The 26,512-nt window shown below is 44.0% G+C and overlaps 1 protein-coding gene across 1 annotated transcript in view; it reads left to right on the forward strand.

Annotated features, from left to right (window-relative positions):
- XPNPEP2 (X-prolyl aminopeptidase 2) overlaps window positions 1-26,512 on the forward strand; it is a 472,549-nt gene that overhangs the window by 322,489 nt on the left and 123,548 nt on the right. Inside the window, exon 17 of the mRNA XM_078688442.1 lies at window positions 10,906-11,010. Coding sequence (XP_078544568.1) covers window positions 10,906-11,010 — 105 coding nt within the window. The remainder of the gene's footprint in view (window positions 1-10,905; window positions 11,011-26,512) is intronic.

The raw sequence follows: 26,512 nt of genomic DNA on the forward strand, positions 1-26,512 counted from the left end.
AGATATAACGGCCGCTCTGCAGCTCCAGTGCAGTACTGTTAGCCGAATCCATGTAGGGGATTCATTACAGAACCTAAGGGATGAATTCGGAAGGACGGATGAATAATTCATGAAATAACGGAGTAGTGTGACAGGGGAAAGCAATACGATCTCGGCTCACCTAAAATTAGTTCGCATTAGGGAAATGGTTCCACAGGATGCCCGCAATGGGGATATCTCATCCAACGCCAACGATAAGGCGCGTGACCACGAGCCTGAAACAAAGAGGCAGAGGCTGTCTGGTCAGGAAGTGACCACGACGGGGAGATGTAGCCAATATACCATAACAATCGTAGGACTTACCAAGGGTAGAGGCTTTGTGTCCGAGCCCGGCTCTGTCCCTAGTCGACAGGCAGCCAGGAAGTTAAGTTCAAGGGTTGGGACTGATAGGTGGAGCCGGTTGTGCGGGTCATAACAATAAATAACGGACTAACGGCAGCCATCTCGAGTGAGTGAGTTAAGGAACCAGGAAGTTAGGTTCACAGGTTGGAATCAATAGGTGAAAATTAATGGACTAAGAGCGGCCATACTGAGTGAGTTAAGAAACTCGGCAATAAAATGGAGGCAGTGGGTTGTAGCTTGGTTAGTCATGGAATTAAGGAGGGGGAGGGGGCGGCCATCTTAAGTAGGTGAATAAAAGCATGCAAGAAGGCTACATAGGCATGCAAATAAAGAACTGCTTGTATGCAGAGTGATTAAAAACATGGTGTCGACACAGATACAGATACTACAAGACTTGGAATTTGTAATAGACCCAATTACAATAAGCTTGTCCATTCCTCCTGCAAATTTAGACCTGTATTTAAACTGTCAGTTCTTAGTATCCATTTAAGTTCTTCTTTATTGAGCAGTCTGGATAGGTCACCTCCTCTTGGTGGTACAATGACCTGGCTGATTACAGTCCATTTGATTTGATCCTCTGAATGTCCTTTGTCTACAAAATGTTCAACGAGTGGGGCATTGGCAGTTTTGCACCTGATTCTGCTCCGATGTTGCGATATCCTCAATTTAATCTTTTGCTTCGTTTGGCCTACATAGATCATATTGCAGGGGCACAGAATAGCATAGATTAAATTGCAGCTGTTACAATTAGTGAAGGTATTAAGAACATTTTTGACATTATGAAAAACAAATTCTTTACTTTCAATGCAATAATCACATACTACACATGTTCCACATTTAGAATGCCCCCTCACTGGGGGAAGGGACCAATGATCATGTAAGGTGGTTTTGATCATTTTGGGTGAGGGCAATGCTGCTCTAACCAGTTGATCTTTCAAGTTTTTATTGCGTTTGAAGGCAAACAGAGGTATTTCCAGGGAGAGGTTCCCAGAGTTAATGATATGCCAGTTTTTTTTGATACTTTTCTTAATTTAGCTGGATGCAGAGGAAAAAGTAGTGACACAGACCAGTTTGTTAGAATCTTTTTTGGTCTTGAGTTCAAGTAATGTCTCACGAGGGCAGTACCATGCCCTCTTCATTGCATTCCTTACCAGGCGTCTGGGGTATCCTCTGAGTCTAAGTTTGGTAGCCAAGGTGTTTGCTTCACAAAAATAGTCAGATTTTTGGAAGCAGTTTCTGCGAAGTCTCAAGAACTGTGAATAAGGGAGACTGTCCCTGAGGGCTCGAGGGTGGCAGCTATCATAACTAAGAAGTGTATTTCTCTCAGTTGGCTTACGGAACAAAGAGGTGAATAAAAGGCCATCTTTGTGTTGGATACATAGATCCAAGAATGTAATACTACTTTTGCTATGATCTATGGTGAAAGTCAATCCATTGCAGTTGCTATTAAGCCAATGCACGAAGGTGGGAAGGATTTCCACCGGGCCCCCCCATATCATGAAGACATCGTCTATGTAGCGTCTCCACATCAGGAGACCCTGATGGAAAGGATTCGTGACTGGGAGGATGGTGGTGCATTCTAGCCAGTCCATGTAAAGAATAGCCAACGTAGGAGCAAAAATAGCCCCCATTGAGGTACCCTTGTTCTGAGAAACAGATTACTGAGAACGATAGCATCACCGATGCTAAGAAATTGCTGGAGAAAATTGAAAAAAACATTGCTGAATACCACCGAATTGAACAAAACAAAAAATCGGTTAAAGTCAAAAAGGACATTAAATCATACACAGCGGAAAGAACTTACCCCTATCTCCAGAAGGATTTTTATAGTAACCGTAACTTCAACCAAAATCCCCAGAATCCTAGACCTTGGGGTAGGTTCAATCAGAGGAATACAGTAGTGGGATTCACGGACTCCTCAGCCGATTCCTCTGATACCTCAGACGCAGGTGAAGGTTCCAGCACTACTTCTCGCAATCCTAACCCCCATTTTTTAGGACGAGGAACAGGCAGAGGGGAGCCCCCCAAGAGGGGCAGGGTGAAACAACAGGCTCGCTGGCACAATCCACCCGGGGAACGACAAACGAGACAGACGTTTTACAAATGGTGAACAACTCAGGAACTTCGGATATGTCTATCCCACTCTTCAATTTGTCTGACCATAATCTATCCTCTCAAGAGATCTCTTTACTTAGCAAGGGACTCTCATTTGTGCCTGCCTCTTATCCTAATTTTTTGGAAATACAATCTGAGCTACTAGCCTCCTTCGGAAAATTAGATTACGGGCCTTCTTTGACTTGAATCCATCCCAACCCAAGATTACAACTACACCCTTCAGACCTCCCTCTACCTTCTCACCTACGGCCAATATGATCCCAAAGGAGATCATTACCTTTGAAAAGGTTATTCTTAAAGAGACAATGCGCCTATCACAAACACATATGTTCATTCCCTATAACATCACTCTAGATGAGAAGAATGCAATCAAATCACTACGAGATAAAAGTGAATTGGTTATTAAAGCAGCAGACAAAGGGGGTGGGATTGTACTTCAAAATATTGATAGCTACAGAACAGAACTCTCACGCCAAGTCTCTAATACTGATTACTACAGCAGACTGCCTACCAACCCCACCAAAGAATTGCAAACCTTGATAAAACAGGTAACCACTGAAGCCCTAGAATCAGGTTTCATTTCCAAACATGAATTCAATTTCCTTTATACTAATCATCCTCGGATTCCGGTCATTTACACACCGCCGAAAATCCATAAACGTCTAATTGATCCACCTGGCCGCCCAATAGTATCCGGATGCGGCTCGGTATTGGAACCGCTTGGACATTATGTCAATTTTTTCTTAAAAGATTTTGTCCCTGTCACAACTTGTTACGTTAGGAATAGTATGAACATGATAAATTTGATTCCCTTTGACCCAGACTCAGAAACCTTGTGCACATTAGACGTCCAGTCACTTTACACTAACATCCCCCAAAGAGACTCCTTATTTGTGATGGAAGAAATATTGAACAGACGTCCACGTCCGCAACCTGTGCCAACCTTATTCATAATTCAGCTTCTAGAGATCTGTCTGACCCGTAACTACTTTATGTTTGGAGAAGAATTTTTTCAACAGAACAAGGGTACCTCAATGGGGGCTATTTTTGCTCCTACGTTGGCTATCCTTTACATGGACTGGCTAGAATGCACCACCATCCTCCCAGTCACGAATCCTTTCCATCAGGGTCTCCTCATGTGGAGACGCTACATAGACGATGTCTTCATGATATGGGGGGCCCGGTGGAAATCCTTCCCACCTTCGTGCATTGGCTTAATAGCAACTGCAATGGATTGACTTTCACCATAGATCATAGCAAAAGTAGTATTCCATTCTTGGATCTATGTATCCAACACAAAGATGGCCTATTATTCACCTCTTTGTTCCGTAAGCCAACTGAGAGAAATACACTTCTTAGTTATGATAGCTGCCACCCTCGATCCCTCAGGGACAGTCTCCCTTATTCACAGTTCTTGAGACTTCGCAGAAACTGCTTCCAAAAATCTGACTATTTTTGTGAAGCAAACACCTTGGCTACCAAACTTAGACTCAGAGGGTACCCCAGACGCCTGGTAAGGAATACAATGAAGAGGGCATGGTACTGCCCTCGTGAGACATTAATTGAACCCAAGACCAAAAAAGATTCTAACAAACTGGTCTGTGTCACTACTTTTTCCTCTGCATCCAGCCAAATTAAGAAAAGTATCAAACAAAACTGGCATATCATTAAATCTGGGAATCTCTCCCTGGAAATACCTCTGTTTGCCTTCAAACGCAATAAAAACTTGAAAGATCAACTGGTTAGAGCAGCATTGCCCTCACCCAAAATGATCAAAACCACCTTACATGATCATTGGTCCCTTCCCCCAGTGAGGGGGCATTCTAAATGTGGAACATGTGTAGTATGTGATTATTGCATTGAAAGTAAAGAATTTGTTTTTCATAATGTCAAAAATGTTCTTAATACCTTCACTAATTGTAACAGCTGCAATTTAATCTATGCTATTCTGTGCCCCTGCAATATGATCTATGTAGGCCAAACGAAGCAAAAGATTAAATTGAGGATATCGCAACATCGGAGCAGAATCAGGTGCAAAACTGCCAATGCCCCACTCATTGAACATTTTGTAGACAAAGGACATTCAGAGGATCAAATCAAATGGACTGTAATCAGCCAGGTCAATGTACCACCAAGAGGAGGTGACCTATCCAGACTGCTCAATAAAGAAGAACTTAAATGGATACTAAGAACTGACAGTTTAAATACAGGTCTAAATTTGCAGGAGGAATGGACAAGCTTATTGTAATTGGGTCTATTACAAATTCCAAGTCTTGTAGTATCTGTATCTGTGTCGACACCATGTTTTTAATCACTCAGCATACAAGCAGTTCTTTATTTGCATGCCTATGTAGCCTTCTTGCATGCTTTTATTCACCTACTTAAGATGGCCGCCCCCTCCCCCTCCTTAATTCCATGACTAACCAAGCTACAACCCACTGCCTCCATTTCATTGCCGAGTTTCTTAACTCACTCAGTATGGCCGCTCTTAGTCCATTAATTTTCACCTATTGATTCCAACCTGTGAACCTAACTTCCTGGTTCCTTAACTCACTCACTCGAGATGGCCGCCGTTAGTCCGTTATTTATTTTTATGACCCGCACAACCGGCTCCACCTATCAGTCCCAACCCTTGAACTTAACTTCCTGGCTGCCTGTCGACTAGGGACAGAGACGGGCTCGGACACGAAGCCTCTACCCTTGGAAAGTCCTACAATTGTTATGGTATATTGGCTACAACTCCCCGTCGTGGTCACTTCCTGACCAGACAGCCTCTGCCTCTTTGTTTCAGGCTCGTGGTCACGCGCCTTATCGTTGGCGTTGGATGAGATATCCCCATTGCGGGCATCCTGTGGAACCATTTCCCTAATGCGAACTAATTTTAGGTGAGCCGAGATCGTATTGCTTCCCCCTGTCACACCACTCCGTTATTTCATGAATTATTCACCCGTCCTTCCGAATTCATCCCTTAGGTTCTGTAATTAATCCCCTACACGGATTCGGTTAACAGTACTGCACTGGAGCTGCCGAGCGGCCGTTATATCTTCTTATCCCCCCTTGGTGCCTACTCGGGTAAGTCCTACGGCCTGTACCCCAGTCTCCTTAGATCCACAGTTGGTACAGAATTAAATATCTTCTTCGTTCTCCAGCAGTGGACACGCATGACGAAATACTGGGCATTATTCCGATTAACGGCTTCCGTATATCCTAAGCAAGTCTCGAACACCAATTGACTCACGTAGCCGTTTCAAACAGGTAGCCCGTACATCCCTTATGTCCTTCATACTCACGGGGTAGCTATGCACGGAACCCACGACCCTTTGTTCACTAATACTGGGTATTCTTGCCACCAAGGAAGTGTTGCATGTGTTTTCAAATTATTTTATTCAATTCACCAGTCAATCAATGCACAAGTCGGTCCATGTATATCCTTGGTATGACGTACAAATGCCTGTGTTTGATCACCCCCCCAGACACTCATCGTACCTTTATGTGACCGCCATTTCACGCATGCGGATTTTAGATGTTCCCTTAAGGATTCTTCACTCACGTTTTTCACCTGATGTCACTCGATAATTTTTACTGTGTATTGTTCTCTGCTGATATATTCCAATTTTTCCTTCTTTCCTTAGGCCATTATTTACTTCTTAGGCATATAACTTTTTGTCCTGATGATGATCCCACATATTGTGGTTAAGGGATCGAAACGCCGTCGACTTGTTGTAACATCACATATGTAAAAGTATACTGAATGTGATATGCATATAATGATGTAATTGAATTTCTGTTATTCTTCATTATTCAGAAATCATTCACTCTCTGCCTAAATATTTCTCCTCTTTCTTTTCTACTGTCTTATTTTGCCAATTCATTAGCGTGAGGGCACAGGCTTGTGTCTCACTCTTTGTGAATGTAAGAATTTTCCTGTTGAATTCACTTTATAGTAAAAATTGTGATCTCTGTCCGGCTGGACAAATCACGTTACTCAATATAGCTCTATTGTGTCTATATTTATTAGTTTTCGTGTATTTAACTGTGCATGGGACCACTGTTGTCAGAAAAAAGACACTTTATACCTGACATTTTTAAAACAAAAATAATCACATCAATGCAGACTGCAGTATAATACATAAACTGTGAATCCCGGCTAGAATCCTAGAACAGTTGACCAGGAAAGAATCACATGGATCATATTGTCTCACCATGGGCTGTGGTGCTATCCCTATCACTGCCAGTTCAGCTGTCACTTTCAAGCAAATACACTCATTACTTTGAAAGTCGTTTTCAATCCCTGCAGTTATGGGCAGTCAGCCACCTTAAAAGAAAAGCCATTCTAATAACGTACTGCTATAGTACTGAGAACCTTTTTTTCATGCAGTCTAATCCACTCACAATTCCTAGATTTAAGCAATTTGCGCTTTTATTTCTATTTTATTAGGAGTAAGACTATTGATAATTCCCTGTTGACTATTAAATAGTAATTCAATGTCCCCGCTCAGGTATAATATCCAATACTAAGCTTTTAAGCGAACTGTTGGACTTGGCCCTTTTTGGCTAAAGTTCCCTAAACTTTTTGCCTTCCCCCTAGACCTTTTTTCTGACATGGTGTTGCCAACTTAGATGCTGTGGGTACTTTGCCACTGCTGATACAAAGTGCAAGTGCTCCCTGTATAAAGTGTTATGCTAATTGGTTGTCCATGATTGGTATGTTTGCCTTACTAGTAAAGTCCCTTGTAAAGTGCACTATGTGTGCCAGGGCTGGTAATGCAAACGCTACTCGTGGGCCTGCAGCACTAAGTGTGCCACCCACACAAGTAGCCCTATAGAGAGAACCCATGCCTGCCACTGCAGGGCCTGCGCACAGTTTGCTAACTCCCATGTTGTCCTGACAAGTGCACCCACTAGCTAGGCCTTACCCTTCCATTTTTAAGCACATCAGACACCCCTATGGTAGGCCCAAGGTGCCCCCTGGGCAGGGTGCACTGTATGTGAAAGGTAGGACATGTACTGAGGTGTGTACCATGTCCTGACAGTGAAACACTCTTTATTTCGTTTTTCACTGTTGCAAGGCCTTCTTGCCCATAGGACAGAATGGTGAAGGCTGTGTAATATGTCCAGCCTGTCTTCCCATAGGCTTAAGGTGGAGAGGTGATGTTTAGTGTGCCTGAACTCACAATTTAATAGCACATCTTTTTGTGAAGGTGTTTTTTGCATTGTGTGTTTAGAAACCACACTTTTAGAAGTGGCTGGATTCTTTGCTCTAACAATTATGTGTGCCTCTGCCTGGTTATGGATTGACTGTATGGATTTGAATGTGATAGGCTCTGGAGAATGTCTTGACCCAGGGAAGAAGGTGAGACAGCAACAGGCTGACCTGCATCTGGAGTAGAAGCCCCTGGAGGTAAAGAAGCTTGGACTGCTGCCATAAAACAATGGCTCCATCTTCTGCTGAGTGATTGAGGATCGAGACCCCCGCTATCAAAGGAAGAAGGTGTCACTGGCAGGGAGACACCCAGAACTGGTTTGGACAGGGGTCAGTGCCCCCTGAACAGAAAGACTTCAAAGACATTTAGGGGTATAACTATGAGAGCTTAAACCCCTGAACGTTGGAATGATCAAGACTGAAAATGATTGAAACTTCTTCATGGTCAAGAGGAACCGCTGCCAAGGAAGAACAGCTGAAGAGACTGAAGAGAAGGACTGACCTTGCTGGCCTGCAGTTTGCTGATTAAACTAAGGAGAGGCTAAGGGGCTTTGCTGTGTCCCTCTGCTTGAAAGGACTTTGCTGTGTGCTGTGTCCTGAAGTAACTTGTCCCCAAGGCCCCAGGAGAGCCGGCTCCATGTTGTGGAAACTCAGGGACATAAAAGTTTCCAAGTTGGTTTCAGCGATGCTGTGTGTGTGTGTGTGCTTCGTGCAGCCTGAGACCTTCGTGAGGATTGCCCTGTGATCATGTGCACCCAGAGTTCAAGTGAGTTTCAGCCACGCTGTGTGCGTGTGCTTCGTGCAGCCTGCGAGTGTGTGCACCGGAGCTCAAGTGAGTCTCAGCGGCTGTGTGCGTGTGGCCTGTTGTAGCCTGAGACCTTCGTGAGAAATTGTCCCGTGACTGTGTGTCCCGGAGCAGTCTGGTTCTCTGCTTCGATCGACCGAGAGACCAGAAGTGCTGCGATCATCATTGCCTTCGGCCCGGACCGGCATCCCCAGAGGAGCTGTGAGAATTCACTGCAGCTGGCCCCGGCCTTTGCCAAGGAGAGACCTCGAACCATCAGCGTCGAGGGTCCGAGTTCCACTGCCCAAGATCAACAAAGTCGTATCGGAGGCCCAACCCGCAAGGAGAGGAGAGAAGAGTGAGATCGTACCCCCCAGGTAATGCTCAGCGAGCGTGCGTGTGTCACCGCAAGGGGCAGGGTGCGGGTTACGAGAGAAACAATCTCGACCTTTCCCATCTTTGCAGCGCAAGCCTCCGCTCAAGTCCATATCGCGGCCTATACGTGCCGAGGAGTGGCCGTAACGGGGCCCGGAGTGTGGAGCTGCACTTTGTTTTCCATCATAAATGAGTTGGGGGCATATTTTGGGGGCATATTGTGGCAGTAGCTGACCGCGAGTCAGTAAGAGTGGCATAAAGACCGTCTAGAGCGCCGTAATCGGTGCCGGAGTACATTATTTTTCCATTACGAACTGCCTAATTGTTGCAGTACGAATTGCATTAATTTTGCATTACAAACTGCCTGATGGTTGCATTACAAATTGCATTATTTTTGCATTACGAAATGCCTGATTGTTGCATTACGAATTGCATTATTTTGGCATTACGAACTACCTGTTTTTTGCATTATGAACTGCATTATTTTTACATAACGAAATGCCTGTTTCTTGCATTACAAACTGCATAACCTTGCATTAGGACTGTATTGAATCATCAAGAATTGCTCATTAATACTACAAGAACCTTCGGGTCTCGCTGGCCTAGTAAACGGCAAGGTGAAATATTACAAATACCCATATATTGGATTTTTATCGTGTGGTCTCATCGTATATCTCTTTTATAAAAATATAATTGTTTTTTATGAATGTCGTGTGGAGTCCATTTGTGGTTTTATCACTGGGTTACTGAGAGCACGGTTGCAAATACTTTACACATTTGCCTTGGAGATAAACCTGGCTGCTCATGCCAAGCTACCGAGGGGGTGAGCATTGGCTATCTGAGAAGGTGTCCTTCCTTTCCCTGACTTAGACGCAAGGGTCCCTATTTGGACTAAGGTACCTACATCAGCCAACTAGAGACCCCAGTTCTAACATTAACTTTTATTCTTATATTAACTTCAGCTGCCAAGTAGTTTAACAAATGCCATTGTACTTCAGTGAATTTGCTAAAATATTTGAATGTTGATGTTAGATTCTAGTGACAGAAGCTCAATTAATTATTCTACATGTTATATTTTCAGTGTCTCATAAGGTTTACTAAGGAATCATACTGAACATCAAGTTATGGTTTGCTGAGCTAACCTTAACTTGCTAATTTCAGTGGTGTCTTGGTTTTCTTTAATAACCAGTAATAAATGGATGCAGTCAACCAAGTAGAAGTACACTTGTGAGAAGCGTTGCCATTTCATATTAAACTTGATGTAATTACATTCAATGATTTTTCCTGTAGCTGAGTGCAAAGTTTTCTAGGTCTGTTCTAATCGTAACACAGCGAAAGTAAGCCAGAAATGCTAATCGAGAGGAAATGATGCCAAAGCTATAAGCATAGCAAAGTTCTCCTTTTCAGGAAAGTTAGATCTAGTTAAAATTGCATAGTCGGTGAAACTTGAGTTACATCTGTTTTAACCATCTGCTCAATTAAAACTTTTGTATTTACCGTTATCTTCCTCGAAAGAAATTGTAAATGATCCAGAAGAATAATTTGGTCCTAGTATGATATATATTCTCAAAGGTGATTTCCTTGACAGTTGATTTAGGATATACATATAGATGGAGCCACATTCTTTAGTGACGTAGGAAATAAAACTTGTCAAAACTGTATAAAGTAAGGGTCCCATTAACGTCTTTGAATTTGGCAATCTAAAAAGAAGAGAACCCCTTCACCTCTTATAATCAAAAAGCAATAATATTTGTAAATACTGGGATTGGTTTTCATTGCCATTTAATGGTGCAAAAAAGATATGCTGTGATTGTAGGAAAAGTTTCCCAGTGCCTTGAATTTACCAAATGACAAATCTGTGGTCAGGAGCATTGTACATTCAGTGAGTACAGTAATTTAATAAGTGATTATGTGTCATGATTAGGAAATGTGATGTGTCATCTTAGGCACGTCTTAAAGAACAGTTTGTTGATTTGATAGCAATATGTTTACCCTTAACATTTGTCACTTGCTATTCATCTTTTTTTATACTTGTGTCTGCTTCCAGGAATAAATTTAGAATCCTTTGCTCGACAGGCATTATGGAAAGCTGGCCTGAACTTTGGCCATGGAACGGGCCATGGCATTGGCAACTTCCTTGCAGTTCATGAGTGTATGTACATTTTCTATCTTCTGGATATATGGAACTATCTGTAGAATAATGTTTACTGTATCAATAAAATGAATACAAAGTACAAACCTATAACGTCCATTTTCTCATCTTGCCAGTAGGATGCACTAAAATGGGAACTATGGGCAAGACATACTAAATTTCTGGTAAAAATGCTGCTGCAATTTGCAACCAGAAACTTGTTTTACAAACCGACCTATGTACTGATAGCTGGGTTTGCAAAACAATGATTCATAGTGAGTCAGACTGCCCTGCATAATAAATATTTATTAGGCAGGTCGGAATTTTTCGACTCGCTAACATTGGTCACAGTCAAAGGATGGTAGCCTGCAAGTGTCTGCAGACTGCCATACCTGTGATTGCTTTTCAAAAATGATTTTTTTAGAGCAGCCCTATTTTTTTGAGAAAACTGGGGCTGTTTTAAAAAAAAAGCCATATAGTTTTTGAAACTGCCACTGAGAATTTCCATTGTTCCCTTTCTGCAGAGTCTATCACCTGACCCCTAAAACTTGTACTCTGATTCACAAAGGAGTAGGGCCTCAAAGAGGACGTCACACCCTTTTATAAATCAGTTACCACCGTCTATAATTTGTTGGTGCTGTGGAAAACTAAGGTATTTAACAAAAGAGAGTACCTGGTTTATGTATTTCACCGCTATTTATTTTGCGCGGAGAAGAAACAACAACCATAAGGTTCATATGTTCGGTGTGTGAAATTAAAAAAAAATTTCATAACACTTACTGAAAGTAAACATTCATTTTGTGTCTGAGATACAATACAACTCACATCCACCAGTAAACTGTGTTGGTCAGATGAATAGCTTGTTCAGAAAAACTTTATTTCGGTCAATATGACCTAAAAAAGTACAACTCCTAAAATCATGTATATCATACATACATAAGTGCTTTAAAATATCGTTTTGGAGCATTAAAAAGGCACAATACACCAGAGAATTCATTCCAACTGTCTTCGAGCCTAGTAGGTAAAAAAGTATCATTTTAGGGTGCTGGGGGTAGGCGAAGTATACAACTACATATCGAAAAGTGCATAATGGAATAAATAAATAGATAATTTGATTAAAAACAAGAGTGTTCCGTAAGAGGAACTAGAATCATTAAACAGTAGTAAACTTAATCATGGGCAGTGTAATTAGATTGTTAAAAATACATTAGGACCTTATTGCAAGACCTAAGCCTCGTTTGATGATTTCAGTAGAGCCCTTCTAGTACACCACATGGAAAACAAAAATCCGGCGACTGAGAACACAATCGGGATACTGAGATCAGATTTCAGTATCCGAAATACCTCAAGACAGTGCCTGCTACCACCATTCCTACAGATCTGGACCAAACAGCGCTTCCTTGCTTTATGATAGCCGGGACAGTTAAAAGAAACATGTAACACTGATTCATCTGGAAAATCACATGCAGGACACTGTACCCTTTGGTCCTTGCTCCACTTTGCTGTATAACATCGGAGTGGAAGGACCCCAAACCTAAATTGTAGAAAAAGCTTTCTTGCCTCCACTGGTGTGATAAGATCTAATATTGGCTCAAAGCGGGCAACATCTTTTACTTCTAAGAAGGCTAGAGATAGTGTGTCCGCCTTGGCCTTCATAATGGACCTTCATTTGTTTCCTTGTGATTTGGGGGCAGGCACGGTCTGGATCAGCCCAACAGTCACCCAAGCCCATGTTAATCAATAAAGAGAGAGTTTAACTGCGCCCTGGACTGACATAACGTCAAGTAGCTCCTCCCTATATGACAGCAGTTCGGGAGTAGACCATAGGCGACGCCTATACAATAAAGGTCTAAAACTCGATGTATCTGCGATCGCTATTAAACCTGTATCTAATCGCAACAGGATCAGTGGGGTACTCATTGGTAATCTAAACAGTTGTCTGAGGCATTGATTTTCTACCTTTAATAGGGAATCTAGTTTGGAATGTCCCCATAACTCGGCGCCATATAGTGCGCCTCCTCGGGCTTGGGCCTTATAGATTTCTAATGCTGGGCTGACTGCTCTCTTGCTCGATCTACTAAAGACCATCATTATGCCACCTGTCGATTGCGCCAATTTTAGAGTAGACTTGGTAATGTGAGCCCCCCAATCCATATTTTCAGTAATGGTGAGGCCTAAATAGATGAAGGATGAGACTCTTTCCAGGGGTTTCCCATTTAGTAGAGGGTTTGGGCGGGTGCTTTTGGGGCTGTTAAACGCCATAAATTTAGTTTTATGTAAGTTTATATCTAAGCCTCTTTCCTTACAGAACAACTCGAATTTATCCAAAACCCTCTGTATCCCCGTGGGAGATTTAGATACCAAAAGAGTGTCATCAGCAAACATCATTGCTGAAATACGGCGGGACGCTAACTTAGGGGCATCGAGATGTTTTTCTGTTGCCAAGGCATCGATCAGCCCGTTGATGTAAAGGCTAAATAACGTCGGGGCTAGGACGCATCCCAGACGTACACCACTCTTAACAGGTATTGGAGCTGTAAGTTTTCTATCCCTCCGAATCTTATTTGTGCATAATTATCTTCATGCAATCTCTTAAGAAGTTGGATCAAGTACACCGGGACCCCCATCTCGTTAAGAACTGACCATAGCTTTTCCTCGGGTCTACAAAAATTAAATATAGACTACCCCCCTGAAGGCAAACAGTCTTCCAATACAAGAGCTGTAGTCTTAGTACTTGGTCCAGGGTTGATAGCTTTTCCCTGAATCCTGCCTGGAGGGGAGGGACAGTACCCCTTGTTCTTCCATCCAGGATTGTAGCCTGGCCAGCAAGACGCGCGCAAATAATTTTTGGGCTATATCTATTAAGCTAATAAGTCTGTAATTAGTTGGTAAGAGTGGGGAACCTTTTTTAAAAATCTGAATTATCTCCGCGCCCAGCCAGCTGGGGGGTATCTTCAAGCCCTGCATTATGGCGTTAAAAAGGACACAAAAATACGGAATCCAGATGGCTGGTTCGCTCCTATATAGGTCCCCGTGGATCTTATCCAGACCTGGGGCTTTACCTGGTGCTATTTTTAACAAAGCGCCCTCAATCTCCTTTAAGGTTATGGATGTACTTAAACGACTACCTGGGTATACATCTTGTTCTCTACTACTTACAATGCCATCCCCTTCCATTTCCATAGAGCAGCAAGCAGTTAGAGCTACCTCAAACTCCTTTTCCTCAGCATAGAGGGCCTCAAAGTGCACCCGCAATACCTCTTCATCCAGGTTCGGTTCGACCGTGGATTTGGGGGTAGAAGAACCTGAATTTACAATCCCCAAAACATCCTCATGTCTCTGTCCCCCAAGGCCGTTTTCAAGGAATCCCAGTTTTCCCTTTCCCACCGCTGTTGAACTTTTTGGACCGTTATTTTGTATGTCTTTCTTGTAGTTATAATATAGGGGCAATTTTTAGCTTTGATAGATACTACAAGTGCCTTTTTGGCCTTGCGACATTGGCTGTTATACCACGGATGGGTTTGTGGCCTAACTGGTCTAGGGGACGTGTGAGGATAAAAGAAATCCAATGATACTTCCCTTAATTTACAATAATTCATCTCAACCGCTTCCAAATCTAGGTCTTCCCTAGGGCCGACGCCTCTTCAAACACAGGAATTAGGGCTTCATACAGGCTCCTCATCTTATCCTGTGATTGAAGGAAATTGGTCCACCGTACTTTCCTCCTATAGTTTGAGATGATCAACCTAGGGTCAGTAGGGATAGCTGTAGAAGTATTTTGAGGAATTAAAGCTTTTAATTATATTATTAGGGCATGATGATCATTATTCAGTCGTGTGATAATATTAAAATCAGTCACCCTGTCCCAGGAGTTTGAATCAATTAAAATGTAATCTAATAAAAACCCACGTTTCTTGCTAAAAAAAAGTGTAACAATTTGATGAGTCAGAGCGTGATCTCCCATTACACGCTCTTAATGAGTGTTTTAAAACGAGGCAATTCATCTGGATTACTAGGGGGGGGCAATTTTTTACTATTGGACATCTGGATTCTGGAATTGCCAGAGAAAGATCCCCTTCACCTATGTTTTCAAAAGACAGACCCTCACGAGGCTCAAACTGATAGTTGAAGTCACCTCCAACAATAACCGTTTGGTTTGGGTCTATAAGACATAAGAATGTAGATAAAGCCTCTACCGTGTTAGACTCTTTTCCCCTCTGGGTCGGCCTTGAATATAGATTGATTAGAGCAACAGGAGGATTTGAGGGGTACTGTAATTGGACACATAAAATGTTCAGAGAGCCTGTTTCAATTTGTACAGCCTTACAACCTAGGTGTACACCTATCCAGGTCGTAACCCCCCAGACGGTTTCCTTACACCACCTGATATAGCTGGGATACTAAAAGTGGCATAACCAGGGTTAGTTACCTCCTCACATGCCCACGTTTCCTGGAACATGCAAACCTCGTGTTGGCTGATAAAAGATACCCAGTCAGGGTCACCCAATATATTATTAATACCTGCCACATTCCAAGACAGGACCTGGGTTACCTGCCAGACTTGTGGGAAGGTTTTGGACGACACTAAGATGGGCAACTTCGTTGGAGATGTTATCAGACCAGTGTCAGCCTCCACAGATGACCCTATAATTGGGTGATATTCAGAATTTTCCCACTGGGCACAAACTCCTTTAGGGATGGTGCTACTAGTGCTAGTGGAGCCGCTCGTGCTCCTACTAGCTAGACCCTCCCTATTGCCGGGGTGTGCCCGTCTGCCCTTCATCCACCGCTCCAGGGATACGGGGGAATTATTCTCCTCATTGAGAAGGGGGACTCCGTTTAGTGAATAGATTGATAATACAATGTGACAATTTAACATAAACATTATACAATATTCAAAAAAATATTCCAAAAATTACACCAGCAAGACATTTTCATAACAAGAACTCCTTTAACCTAACATTAGGCAATTATCACGGAGATACTTTAACCACATGGGCAATTTTTCTTAACCCCTGCCGGGTGCATAAACCATTGTACACCCTAATTCTGGAGCAGAGGAATTAATTGATGCCCTATGTGGCAGATGTACTGGAAAGGCCTTTATCCAGTGATAATTGCCTAATGTTAGGTTAATGGAGTTCTTGTTATGAAAATGTCTTGCTGGTGTAATTTTTTGAATAATTTTTTGAATATTGTATATTGTTTATGTTAAATTGTCACATTATATAAAATTGTCACATTGTATTAGCAATCTATTCACCTGACCAACGCAGTTTACTGATAGATGTGAGTTGTATTGTATCTCAGACATGAAATGAATGTTTACTTTCAGTAAGTGTTATGAAAAAAAATTCATTTAACACGCTGAACATATTAACCTTATGGTCGTTGTTTCTTCTCCGCGCAAAATAAATAGCGGTAAAATACATAAACCAGGTACTCTCTTTTGTTAAATATCATTGTAAATTCGTCCATACCTGGTTTGCAAAGGACGAAATCCCCACTGGATTTTACACGTGAAAAACTAAGGTGTGTGGTTAGATGTTATAATTGGAAGTGTGAGATATGAGAATCTGTTTTCTATAATGCTCCTTGAGTAACAAAAAGTGTATTGCACTGAGTTTAGGCTGCAATCAGAAGCCAATTGAGACATTTAACTGTCAACTAAGTCAGGGCCAAAATTGGTCTCAAGCCTGATTTTATATAGTTTGCATTTTTTGCTCACTCCAGAGACAAGTCAAGAGCAGGCACTGATGCAGTCCAAGCTTAATAAGCAAAACAAGGAATTAATGTTCCGGGAGGATTGCAGACCGTGGGATGAGGCACTTATACTTAACTGAATAGGAGAAAGAACGATACAAGAGGATTAGAGTTCGTAGGTGGCCTCTACCCAAAGTTTGCAGGAGGAGTTTCTTTCCATCCAAAATGGCTGCCTATTTCGCATTAGGTGACCATGAGTGGATTCATTTCAGTCAATGAGATTGTGGACTCAAGTGTAAATTTGTATGTGTTAGGATTAGCAATATTGTCATTAGTTGCATTTCTCCATTCAAGAGTATTTGCACTGCACTGGTGCACTTTGTAGAAATCTATTGCCCATTCACCTTTATCTAATGTATCAAATTTACTCACATTGCAGTAAAATTTAAGTTACAGGAAGACTGTTGTCTTCATGTTTTGTGGGTGGTCATTTTTGTGATGCATATAGTTGAATGCAAGGGGGTTTTCGAATTCAACTAGTTTAAGATACTCCCAAACAATGTGTCACTCTGATCACTGTGCTTGATTGAGAGCTATTAAGGGATTTATGAATTGTAAAGAGAGAGACAAAAGGGGATTACATAAAGTATATTCAGAAACAAACTGTCATCCACCATTCATTTAGCATTGCATAATTTTATGCCCAGCCTGAAGCATTGAAATAGTCGGATCCATCAGGGTATTCTAAAGTACTAGACAAACCTAGTATACGACAAACCTATGCAACTGCCTCAAGTAGGGTTTTTTCCTGTATGTGTGGTACTAAGTATCATTAAATCACATCAAGGCTGTGGGGGTTAGAGATGCTATTAACAAGCATGTTTGAGGCTTAGATTGCATATTGATTTGTTGTGTGGTCTACTAGTACTTTTGGAAATTCTATGCAGTCATTCTGTAACTGTAGCGTTTGAATTAGTATTTCCATAACTTGAAAAATTGCAAAAATGCACATAAGTCGGTGAACTCATTACTCTAAAAGTCGTATGTTAACAGGATGCACTAAAATTTGGTAGCTCAGACTGGACCTCATTACGATGCCAGTCGGACTGATATCCACATCCTTGTAAGCGTCGGTCGGATGAACTCAGTCTCATCAGAAGCGGTCGGATGGACGGCTGATTTACGATGCATGTTGAATGCAGTCCGACTGACAGCTGGAAGAACGGGGACTCCGACAGCCTTTCTCCTGCTGCTGAAATGGTAGTTGGAGTAAAGCAGCAACCATAGAGCTGTACGAGGAGTTCAACATCCGTCCAGATTATGATGTGCATTTCCGACGCACCGACCGTGACAGTTCGGCCAGTTGTCTCGACTCATCAGAAACAAAGGATTTGGGGTGCACACTCACCCAAATCAGCTTCTCCCTGACAGTCTCTGGAGTGGATCACCCCTACACTGCAGCAGCTGAACACTGATGACTTTGACCCTGTGGGTACTGGAATGCTGGTAAGTCCGTAGGTGGTGTGTATCCCTATTGGCTGGACTATGCACAGATCGCCACACTCCAGCAATGGGGTACATGCAGCACAAGGTATATCCCCACATGGTCGCACCATTTCTTCATATGCTGTCTCCCTAATGGGATGCATCTGAGAGCAAAGTCAGGTTAGGTGCTGCACAGATGGTGTCCACAGATTAGGAGAAGGGTCCCCCATGAGTCAGTGTCTCAGAAGAATATAAACAGAGGGAACCAACTAAGAGATATATTTACAGGAATTGCCACTCAGCAGTTTTCACGCTATTTAGCAGCACTTTTTTGACTGCTGCAGATCGCCGAATCCTAACACTATGTTTGCTACGTATTTACAATACGTCACTACATGACATTAGGATCAGTTAGCAGCCACGAAACATTACGCTAACTCTAGTGGCAAAGCAATAAAACAATTCACGATAGCATGAAAAACATGATGGCCGGACACTTAGCGGTAAAAAAGTTCACGCTAGTCAGCCCAACGTCACCTTTCAGCATCAGGCGGCAAATAGAGCTTAAAAAAACACACCTCTAAGGAAAAAAGAATGGAGCAGTCCGGACCAAGTTCAGCACAGGTCAGCACTCCCCCTCCTCCCCCCCCCCCCCCCCCCAACAGCCCCAAAAGCCAGGAGGACCAGCCAGAGTCTCAGGGAAAGAGGAAATGCAGATTCAGGGCCTCATTTATGAAAAGTGGCACATCGCTGGGGAAAACACTGATGCGTCACTTTTCATTGCGCCATCCTTGTGACACCATGGATGCGCCCTATTTACAACAATACAGTGCAGCCCTGCGTTTCCCCCTGTGCTGGCGCTAATTTCAGCTGGCTAGATCCAATGCAGGAATCCTTGCCCCATAGTGCAACGGCTACTGCATTGTGGGAAATGATTGTTTATGTGCAGGAAGGTGTCCCTTCCTCATCTACAGGCCCCACGGCCACCGCCCACCCTTCACCGATGCCATCATAGACCTCATTGCACCCCAGGCTCTTGTATTCACCCATTACATCCTACTCAGAGACCTCGATTTCCACCTGGACAACCCCACTGCATCTCTACTGGAGTACCTCGACAACATCGGACTCAAGCAGGTAGTTGCTGCACCATCCCACACAGCCAGACACATGCTCAACCCATTTTCTCAGCCAGTGAGAATTTCACCTACAGGCACACCACGGAACTTCTCTGTACCATCCACCACTGTGTACATTTTGCCTTCACCACTCCCACTACACACAACTGTCCTCATCGCCCCCGCTGGAGCTGGAACAAGGCCACCAAAGAGCGTCTTATTGATTTCCTCAGCACAACCACTCCACCAATACCAACAGACGCAAACACCACAGCGTGCAATTTTCACTGATGGATCTCCTACTGCGCGTACAATCTGGCAACTGTCAAGAAGACACCAGGCAAGCCCAGCTGGTTCACTTGCACCGTCCCTGAGTCCAGACACACCTGCAGACGACTCGAGAAGAGATGGAGGAACAACATAACTCTGGAAGCGCATGTAACCTTCAAATCTGCTGTCAACACACACCACCTTCTCCTCAAAACCAAAAGGAAAATGGCCTTCCAAGACAGAAGCAATACCAATGCACATAACAGCAAAGAACTCATTGCCACCATCAAGGAGTTCACCAGGCCAAACAGTGAGACCACAGATGTCCCACCTTCCCAAGACCTCCTAAAAAACTGTGCACCTTGTTCCACCAGAAGATCAGGAAGATCTATGACTGCTTCAACACCCAAGACCCTGCCACTGCGCCCACCACCACCACACCCAGCCATGTCACACCCCGAACAGATTGTGCTTAACTGGACTCCGCTCAGCACAGACGGCACACTCAAAACTATGAAGAGAATCCACTCAGGAGATCCATAGGATTTCTGCCCTTAGCACATCTCCCGTTGAGTAGCTGTCTCCATCGCCCCCCAGGTTCACTGCACCTTCATCTGCTCCATCAAAACCGCCATATTCTTTGGAAAAGGTGGGCTAACTATCAGGGCTTATGGTTAGAGCCGCCAGCAGTAGCGGAGACTCATCAACTGGAGTAGTTGCTGGTACTGCCCAGGTGCGGAGTGGGGGGAAGGTTGTGGGGGATACATGCTTCCGGGGTGGGATTCTTGGTTGGTTATTTAGGCTGTGGGCACGATCAAGCTGCTGTAGTGTGACCTTGGGAGGTTGGGAGAGGGAGGGTGGGAATTAGGGGGGGCATCTAATTTTTTTTTTTATTATTCAGCGTGTCTATGTTATGCATCCTGAGCCTACGTCTAAAATTGTCAATTGCATACATGTTCTCATATGTCTGATTTGGCAGATGTCTCTGGATTACGGACCCCTGCGTTGTAATTGCTTATTGACGAATAAAATGTGTTTTTTATTTTAAAACGCCACATTCCCCAATGACTGGAAACCCAACAAGATCAACCACCTGCTGAAAAAAACATCTGCCGACTCGACAGACCTCAAGAACTTCAGACCCAAATCCCTCCTTTCCTTCCTAGCCCAGGTCATTGAGAAGGCCATCAGTGCCCAACTCTGAGTTCATCGAAGAGAACCACACCCTGAACACCTCCCAATCTGGCTTCTGAAGCACCCACAGCACAGAGACCACACTCCTCGCCTGCCACCAATGACATCCGCTCCCTCCTCAACCGGGGCGAAATTACAGCCCTCAACCTACTGGACCTCTCAGCCGCCTTCGATACTGTCTCCCACCGCACCCTAATCACTTGACTCCTCGAAGCAGGTATCTGCGAGAAGGCACAGGACTGGATCCACTACTTCCTGACGAGCCGAACACAGTGAGTAAGACTACCCCGTTCCTCTCAGAACCTACAGAGATCAGCTGCATAGTGCTCCAGGGTTCCTCACTGAGCCCAACCCTCTTCAATGTCTACGTGGCCCCCCTCACAGCCATCGTCCTGAGTGACAGACTCAATATAGTCTCCTACGCAGACAACACCCAGCTGATCATCTCCCTCACCAATGAACCCACAGCCTCCACAATCAACTTTCACTGGTAATGAAGGCTACCTGAATGAAAGATAGCTGCCTCAAGCTGAACTCAGACAAGACCGGAGTACTCATCCTGGGATCCACGCCCTCAGCCTGGGACAACTCCTGGTATCCCAGGGGCACTTGGAACCCCTCCCACCTCTATGGACCATGCATGCAACCTCTGCATCATACTGCAGTCGCTTTTAATTTTACCTCTGGGTCATATCTCGAAATACCCCCCCTTCCCCCCCCCCAACAGGCCCCACCGCCCTACCACTCCTAGCTGCAGCGGCTGCAGCTGTCATACTGGACTCCACACTCACAATGAAATGCCATATCAACCCAGTAACCTCATCCTGCTTCCACATGCTCCGCCTGCTTCAAAATATATTCAAATAGACCCCCACAGAATCCAGAAAGAAAGTCACCCACACACTCATCCCCAGCAGACTTGACTATGGCAACACACTCTATGCCAGCGTCACCCAGAAACAGCTCAGGAATCTATAGAACATCCAAAACGCCATAGACAGACTGGTCCTCAACATCCCCCGCTGCAGCCACATGACACAACACCTCCGGCAACTCCACTGGCTCCCAATCAACAAGATAATCGCCTTCAAGCTCCTCACACACACCTTCAAGTCTCTCCACAATGCAGGACCAGTATACCTGAGCCACTGCCTCGCTTTCCACACATTCGCAAAATAAACTCTGCCCCACTCGCCCTGGCCTCCGTCCCATGGATCCAAAAGGCCAGGACCGGAGGAAGATCCTTCTCCTACATCGCAGCCAAGCCCCTGAACACCCTGCCCATCCACCTCAGGCAATCCTCATCATTGACCCAATTCAGGAAGGACCTCAAGACCTGGCTCTTCGACTGAAACCTCCACACCCTGACAAATCAGCAGCTCCCCTACGCCTTGAGATCCTCACAGGTGAGTAGCTGTGCTATATAAACTCCTGATTGATTGATTTCTGCACTAAATTAATCAGCCATGCAATGCAGGCTCCCTTGCACCAGAGTGCAAGGCTGCCTGCATTGGCGCATGGCAGCCCATTGTGAGCCAGCACTGGGGAAAATGGCATGAATCCGCTGAATCGTACAGATACGATGCATTCCTGCCCTTTTCTGTTGACGCAGGGCAGCCCAGCAAGATTCCTTGCTGCACTGCCCCGCGCCAAAACCTCATAAAAGCGGCTACTAGTATACAAATGTGTCACCATAATTCTTAAGACCATGAAAATGCTAGTGGTAAGAAACTGCTGCTAATGTGACTTAACTGCAGTTTTTTATTTTTTACAACATACAAGCAAATCCTTGAAAATATCAGGAGTATTTTCGTGGGAACGCCTACCTTGCATCTCATTTTCAGTAAGTCACGGTAAACGAAGTCGCCTGTGAAAAAATTCACGTTAATGCTAAAAAAATCTGGTGATTAAAAAAAAAGCAGCCATAACATCAAAAAATTGACACTACGACAGCGTTAACTGTTTGTAAATACTGCCCCTGAGTTCAATGAGGCGTAGAACTGACAAGTCCCCCTGCAGTAGTGGATCATTGTCGATGTTCTTTCCCAAATGCAAACGGGCCCATTGACTACAAAACCGCACCACTCACACAAAGGATCAGCGCGAGCGGGAGCCAGTTTGCCTCTTTGCACAGCAAGCATCACCACTCGCAACCACGAGGATCCAGCCTTTCTGTTCCTGGCGCCAGGCAGCTCTTCATGCCCCGCAGATTGTAGCATCCTCCTCAACCTGGCAGCATGCAAATGAATACACCCCACACTGAGCTCTCAATTGTACGTCTTTGTTCCTCGGCATACAATCACACACTGTTGTCTGATTACCTCATAACCATTAATAACCACACCTTAACACCTCCCAGTAAGTTACGTACTTCCTCTGTTGATTCTACCCAGAACGGCAAGGGTATTAGCACCCATAGTCTCACAACAAGACACAGACCAGCAACACTCTCCTTGCTCCCAGTGAACTTCTTCCCCACAAATGGGAGTCTTGGCACAAATCTTGAGAAGGTAAAACTTCAGTAGGACTAATCTGGGACTGTATTCGACCTGTGCTCCATCGCGGTTGGCTTGAACTTTTGGATTTGACCAGATAGCTTGGTCGGATGCTTTATGTTTTTAAACACTACATTTCAGTTGTTTCTTTAAAAAATCATAATGTTGGTTCTACTTATTGGAGCTTTGTCATTTTGGTCTTGTTTTACTCATAACATTCAATTCTATTTTCCAACCTGAGGTGGAGTCTTTTTGTGGTGCTTTCACTGTGTTACGTTTTGAAGTGTTGCACAAATACTTTGCCCATTGCTTCTTACATTAAGCCTGACTGCTCTGTGCCAAGCTACTAGGGGGATAGCACAGATTAATTTTATGTGTGTTTCTAACTTATTTTATTTTTATTTAAGGAGTTTTATGTAGCGCTGGCCAGACCTGAGGGTATCGGAGCGCTTTACAGCAGATTATAATGCAGGAGTCCCAAAATAAGGCATAGGTATACATATTGGTTCGTAAAGTCCCGGTGAGTGGTGCGACAAATGAGGCATGGCAGTCCTGAGAACCTCACACCCTGTCTTAAGCGGAACGATTTACAGGGAGGGGGGGGAGTGTGGAGGGGCATAGGGGCACTTGGAGGAGGTAGATAATGGTGACAAATTGGCATGGTGCTGCAGGAAGTCAGCAAGTGCCCTACAGCGAGGGTTAACGGTTCGGGAAGGCACGGTGGAAGGAAGAGGTCTTTTAGGAGATTTTTAATTTTACAAAGGGCGGTAGAGTTCTAATGTATGCTGGGATGGAGCTCCAGATTTTGGGTGCGTTTCCAGCAAAGGATTGTGCAGCGTTTTTTTTGTTTGCGGGTTTACATAGGGATGAGGAGTAGGGAGTTGCAGCTCCTGAGGTTCCTTATCTGGCGGGCCTTTTTGAGTTTGGAAGCCCGTTATTCTGGTTTACCTGTGTGGAGGGCTTTATGCATGAGACAGGAAGTTCTGAAGCTGGCACGCATCTCTACTGCGAGCCATTTAAGTTCTTTGAGTGCAGGTGCAATGTGCTCAAATTTCCTGACTCCGGTGACCATTCTGGCTGCTGCATTTAGGGTAGTTTTGAGGGGGGCTAGGTGGGATTTCGCTGTACTGGTGAGGGTAGCATTTCCATAGTTGAGTCTAGATATCACCAGGGAATGGGTGGCTTGTTTGAGGTCTTTGGGTGGGTTTTGTTTTGTTGAGAAGCTTCAGATTGAGGAAGGCACTCTTCGCTGAATTCTTGATGTCTGTCCATGTCAAGTTTTGGGTTTAGGGTGATTCCTAATGATTTTATGGAGTTGGCCGGAGTGAGATTACCATTGAGAGCATCAATTGCTTTGAGCCATTCCATGGTTTGGGGATTTTCTTCTTTGTTGGAGATGAGAAGGATTTCGGCTTTGTCTTGGTTGAGTTTGAGGTGGCTTAAGGATAGCCAATGTTGGACTTCTTTGAGAGTGTTGTTTAGTCTCTGAATATCTTCAAAGGAGGAGATTTCCAGATAGATCTGGGTGTCATCTGCATAGAGGTGGAAGGTGATGTTGGCTTTTTTAAGTATGGAGGTGAGGGGTTCCATATAAATGTTGAACAGCTGAGGGAAGAGCACTGATCCTTGTGGGACACCTCTGTTGACAGGTTGTGAGTTGGATGTGAAGGTTTTAATTTTTATCTTTTGGGAGCGGTTTTGTAAGAAGGAGGAGAACCATTGTAGGACCACCTCGTCAGCACCTACTCTGTCTTGCAGAGCCTTGATGAGTAGATTGTGATCCACTGTGTCATAGGCTGCCGATAAGTCCAGGAGGATGAGTAGGCAGCATTTGTCGGTATCTAGAGATTTGTGCATGTCATCCACGATGTTTAGGATCACGGTCTCGGTGCTATAGCCTTTTCAGAATCCCTATTGGTGGGGATCTAGAAGGTTGAAGTTGTCTATGTGCTGGATTATTTATAAGAGAACGTATTTTTCAAGGATTTTAGCAAGGAGGGGGAGGTTGGAAACGGGTCTGAAGTTGTTCAAATCGTTGGTGTCAAGGCCAGATTTTTTCAGGAGAAGTGTGACTTGGCCAATTTCGAGGCAGTCTGGAATGACGCCGGTACTCAAGGAGCTGTTTATGATCTTGCACCAGAATGGAGCTATGGAGAGTTGCAATTTTTAGTCAGTTGGGTGGGTAACGGGCCAAGTGCGTGAGATGCGGGTTTGGAGGTGTAGATCAGTTTGAGAATCTCAGTTCCAGGTACGGGGTTGAAAGATTTCCAGGATTTCGTGGGGTGTTTGCGTGTGTTGGCTTTGGTTTCTGTGGGTGGGTTAGTGCCTGAGAGGTTTGGATTGATGTCAAGTAAGATCTCAATCTTGGAGATTTTGTCTTTAAAGAAGTTGGCGAAGTTGTCGCATAGGTCTTTGGAAGCCTGGCCATGGGCAGCTGAGTACTTGGATGTTGGTTGTCTGATGATGTTGAATAGTTCTTTGGGTCTATTTTTTGCGGTGTCCAGGGTGGTGCAGAAGAAGATAGTTTTTTTGTTGTTAATGTTTTTTTTGTATTTCCTTCAGGTTTCTTTGAATTGCTCGTGGAAGATTTTAGAGGGGTTTTTCCTCCATAGTCGTTCTGCGGCTCTTAGTTGTCTTCTTTCCGCGTTGATGTCAGAGTTGAACCATGATCTGGACAGAATGTTCCTGTTTTTTTTTAGTTTCAGGGGGGCTACTTGATCAAGGATGGAAGTCATAGTAGAGTTATAGTGAGTGGTGAGTTACATTGTAGCTCATCCGAGGAGGTAGACAGGAGTGAGCATACCCTTTTTTCAAAGTAGTCATTGGAGATCTGTCTAAGATTGCTCATCAATTTAGGGGGGTCTTGGATAGGGGGTTGATGTTTGATTGGTTGAGTGAAGTGGAATAGGATAAGGTGGTGGTCAGACCAGTTGACAGGTAGGATCTGATCAATTGTGATAGTGTCCTGTTGGGAGATGATGGCATCAAGGATCGCTCCTTTGTCGTGGATAGCTTCTGAACATTGCTGGGTAAGGTTGTTGCAGTGTATCAGCTCACTTAGTTTCTAGATGACCGTGTTGTTGTTTTCGTTCCAGTGTAGGTTCAGGACTCCCATAATTAGGTTATTGGCGTCTCGGAGTGAGCAATGAGCAATCATGTCGGACAGATGTTCGGTGAATGTGGTGGTGTTTCCTGGGGGATGGTATAAAAGATGGCACTGGAATTACTTTTTGTCTCTTATGTTGATGTTGGCGTAAA

The sequence above is a fragment of the Lissotriton helveticus genome, chromosome 4_1 (assembly GCF_964261635.1).
Source record: "Lissotriton helveticus chromosome 4_1, aLisHel1.1, whole genome shotgun sequence".
Classification (NCBI taxonomy): Eukaryota; Metazoa; Chordata; class Amphibia; order Caudata; family Salamandridae; genus Lissotriton; species Lissotriton helveticus.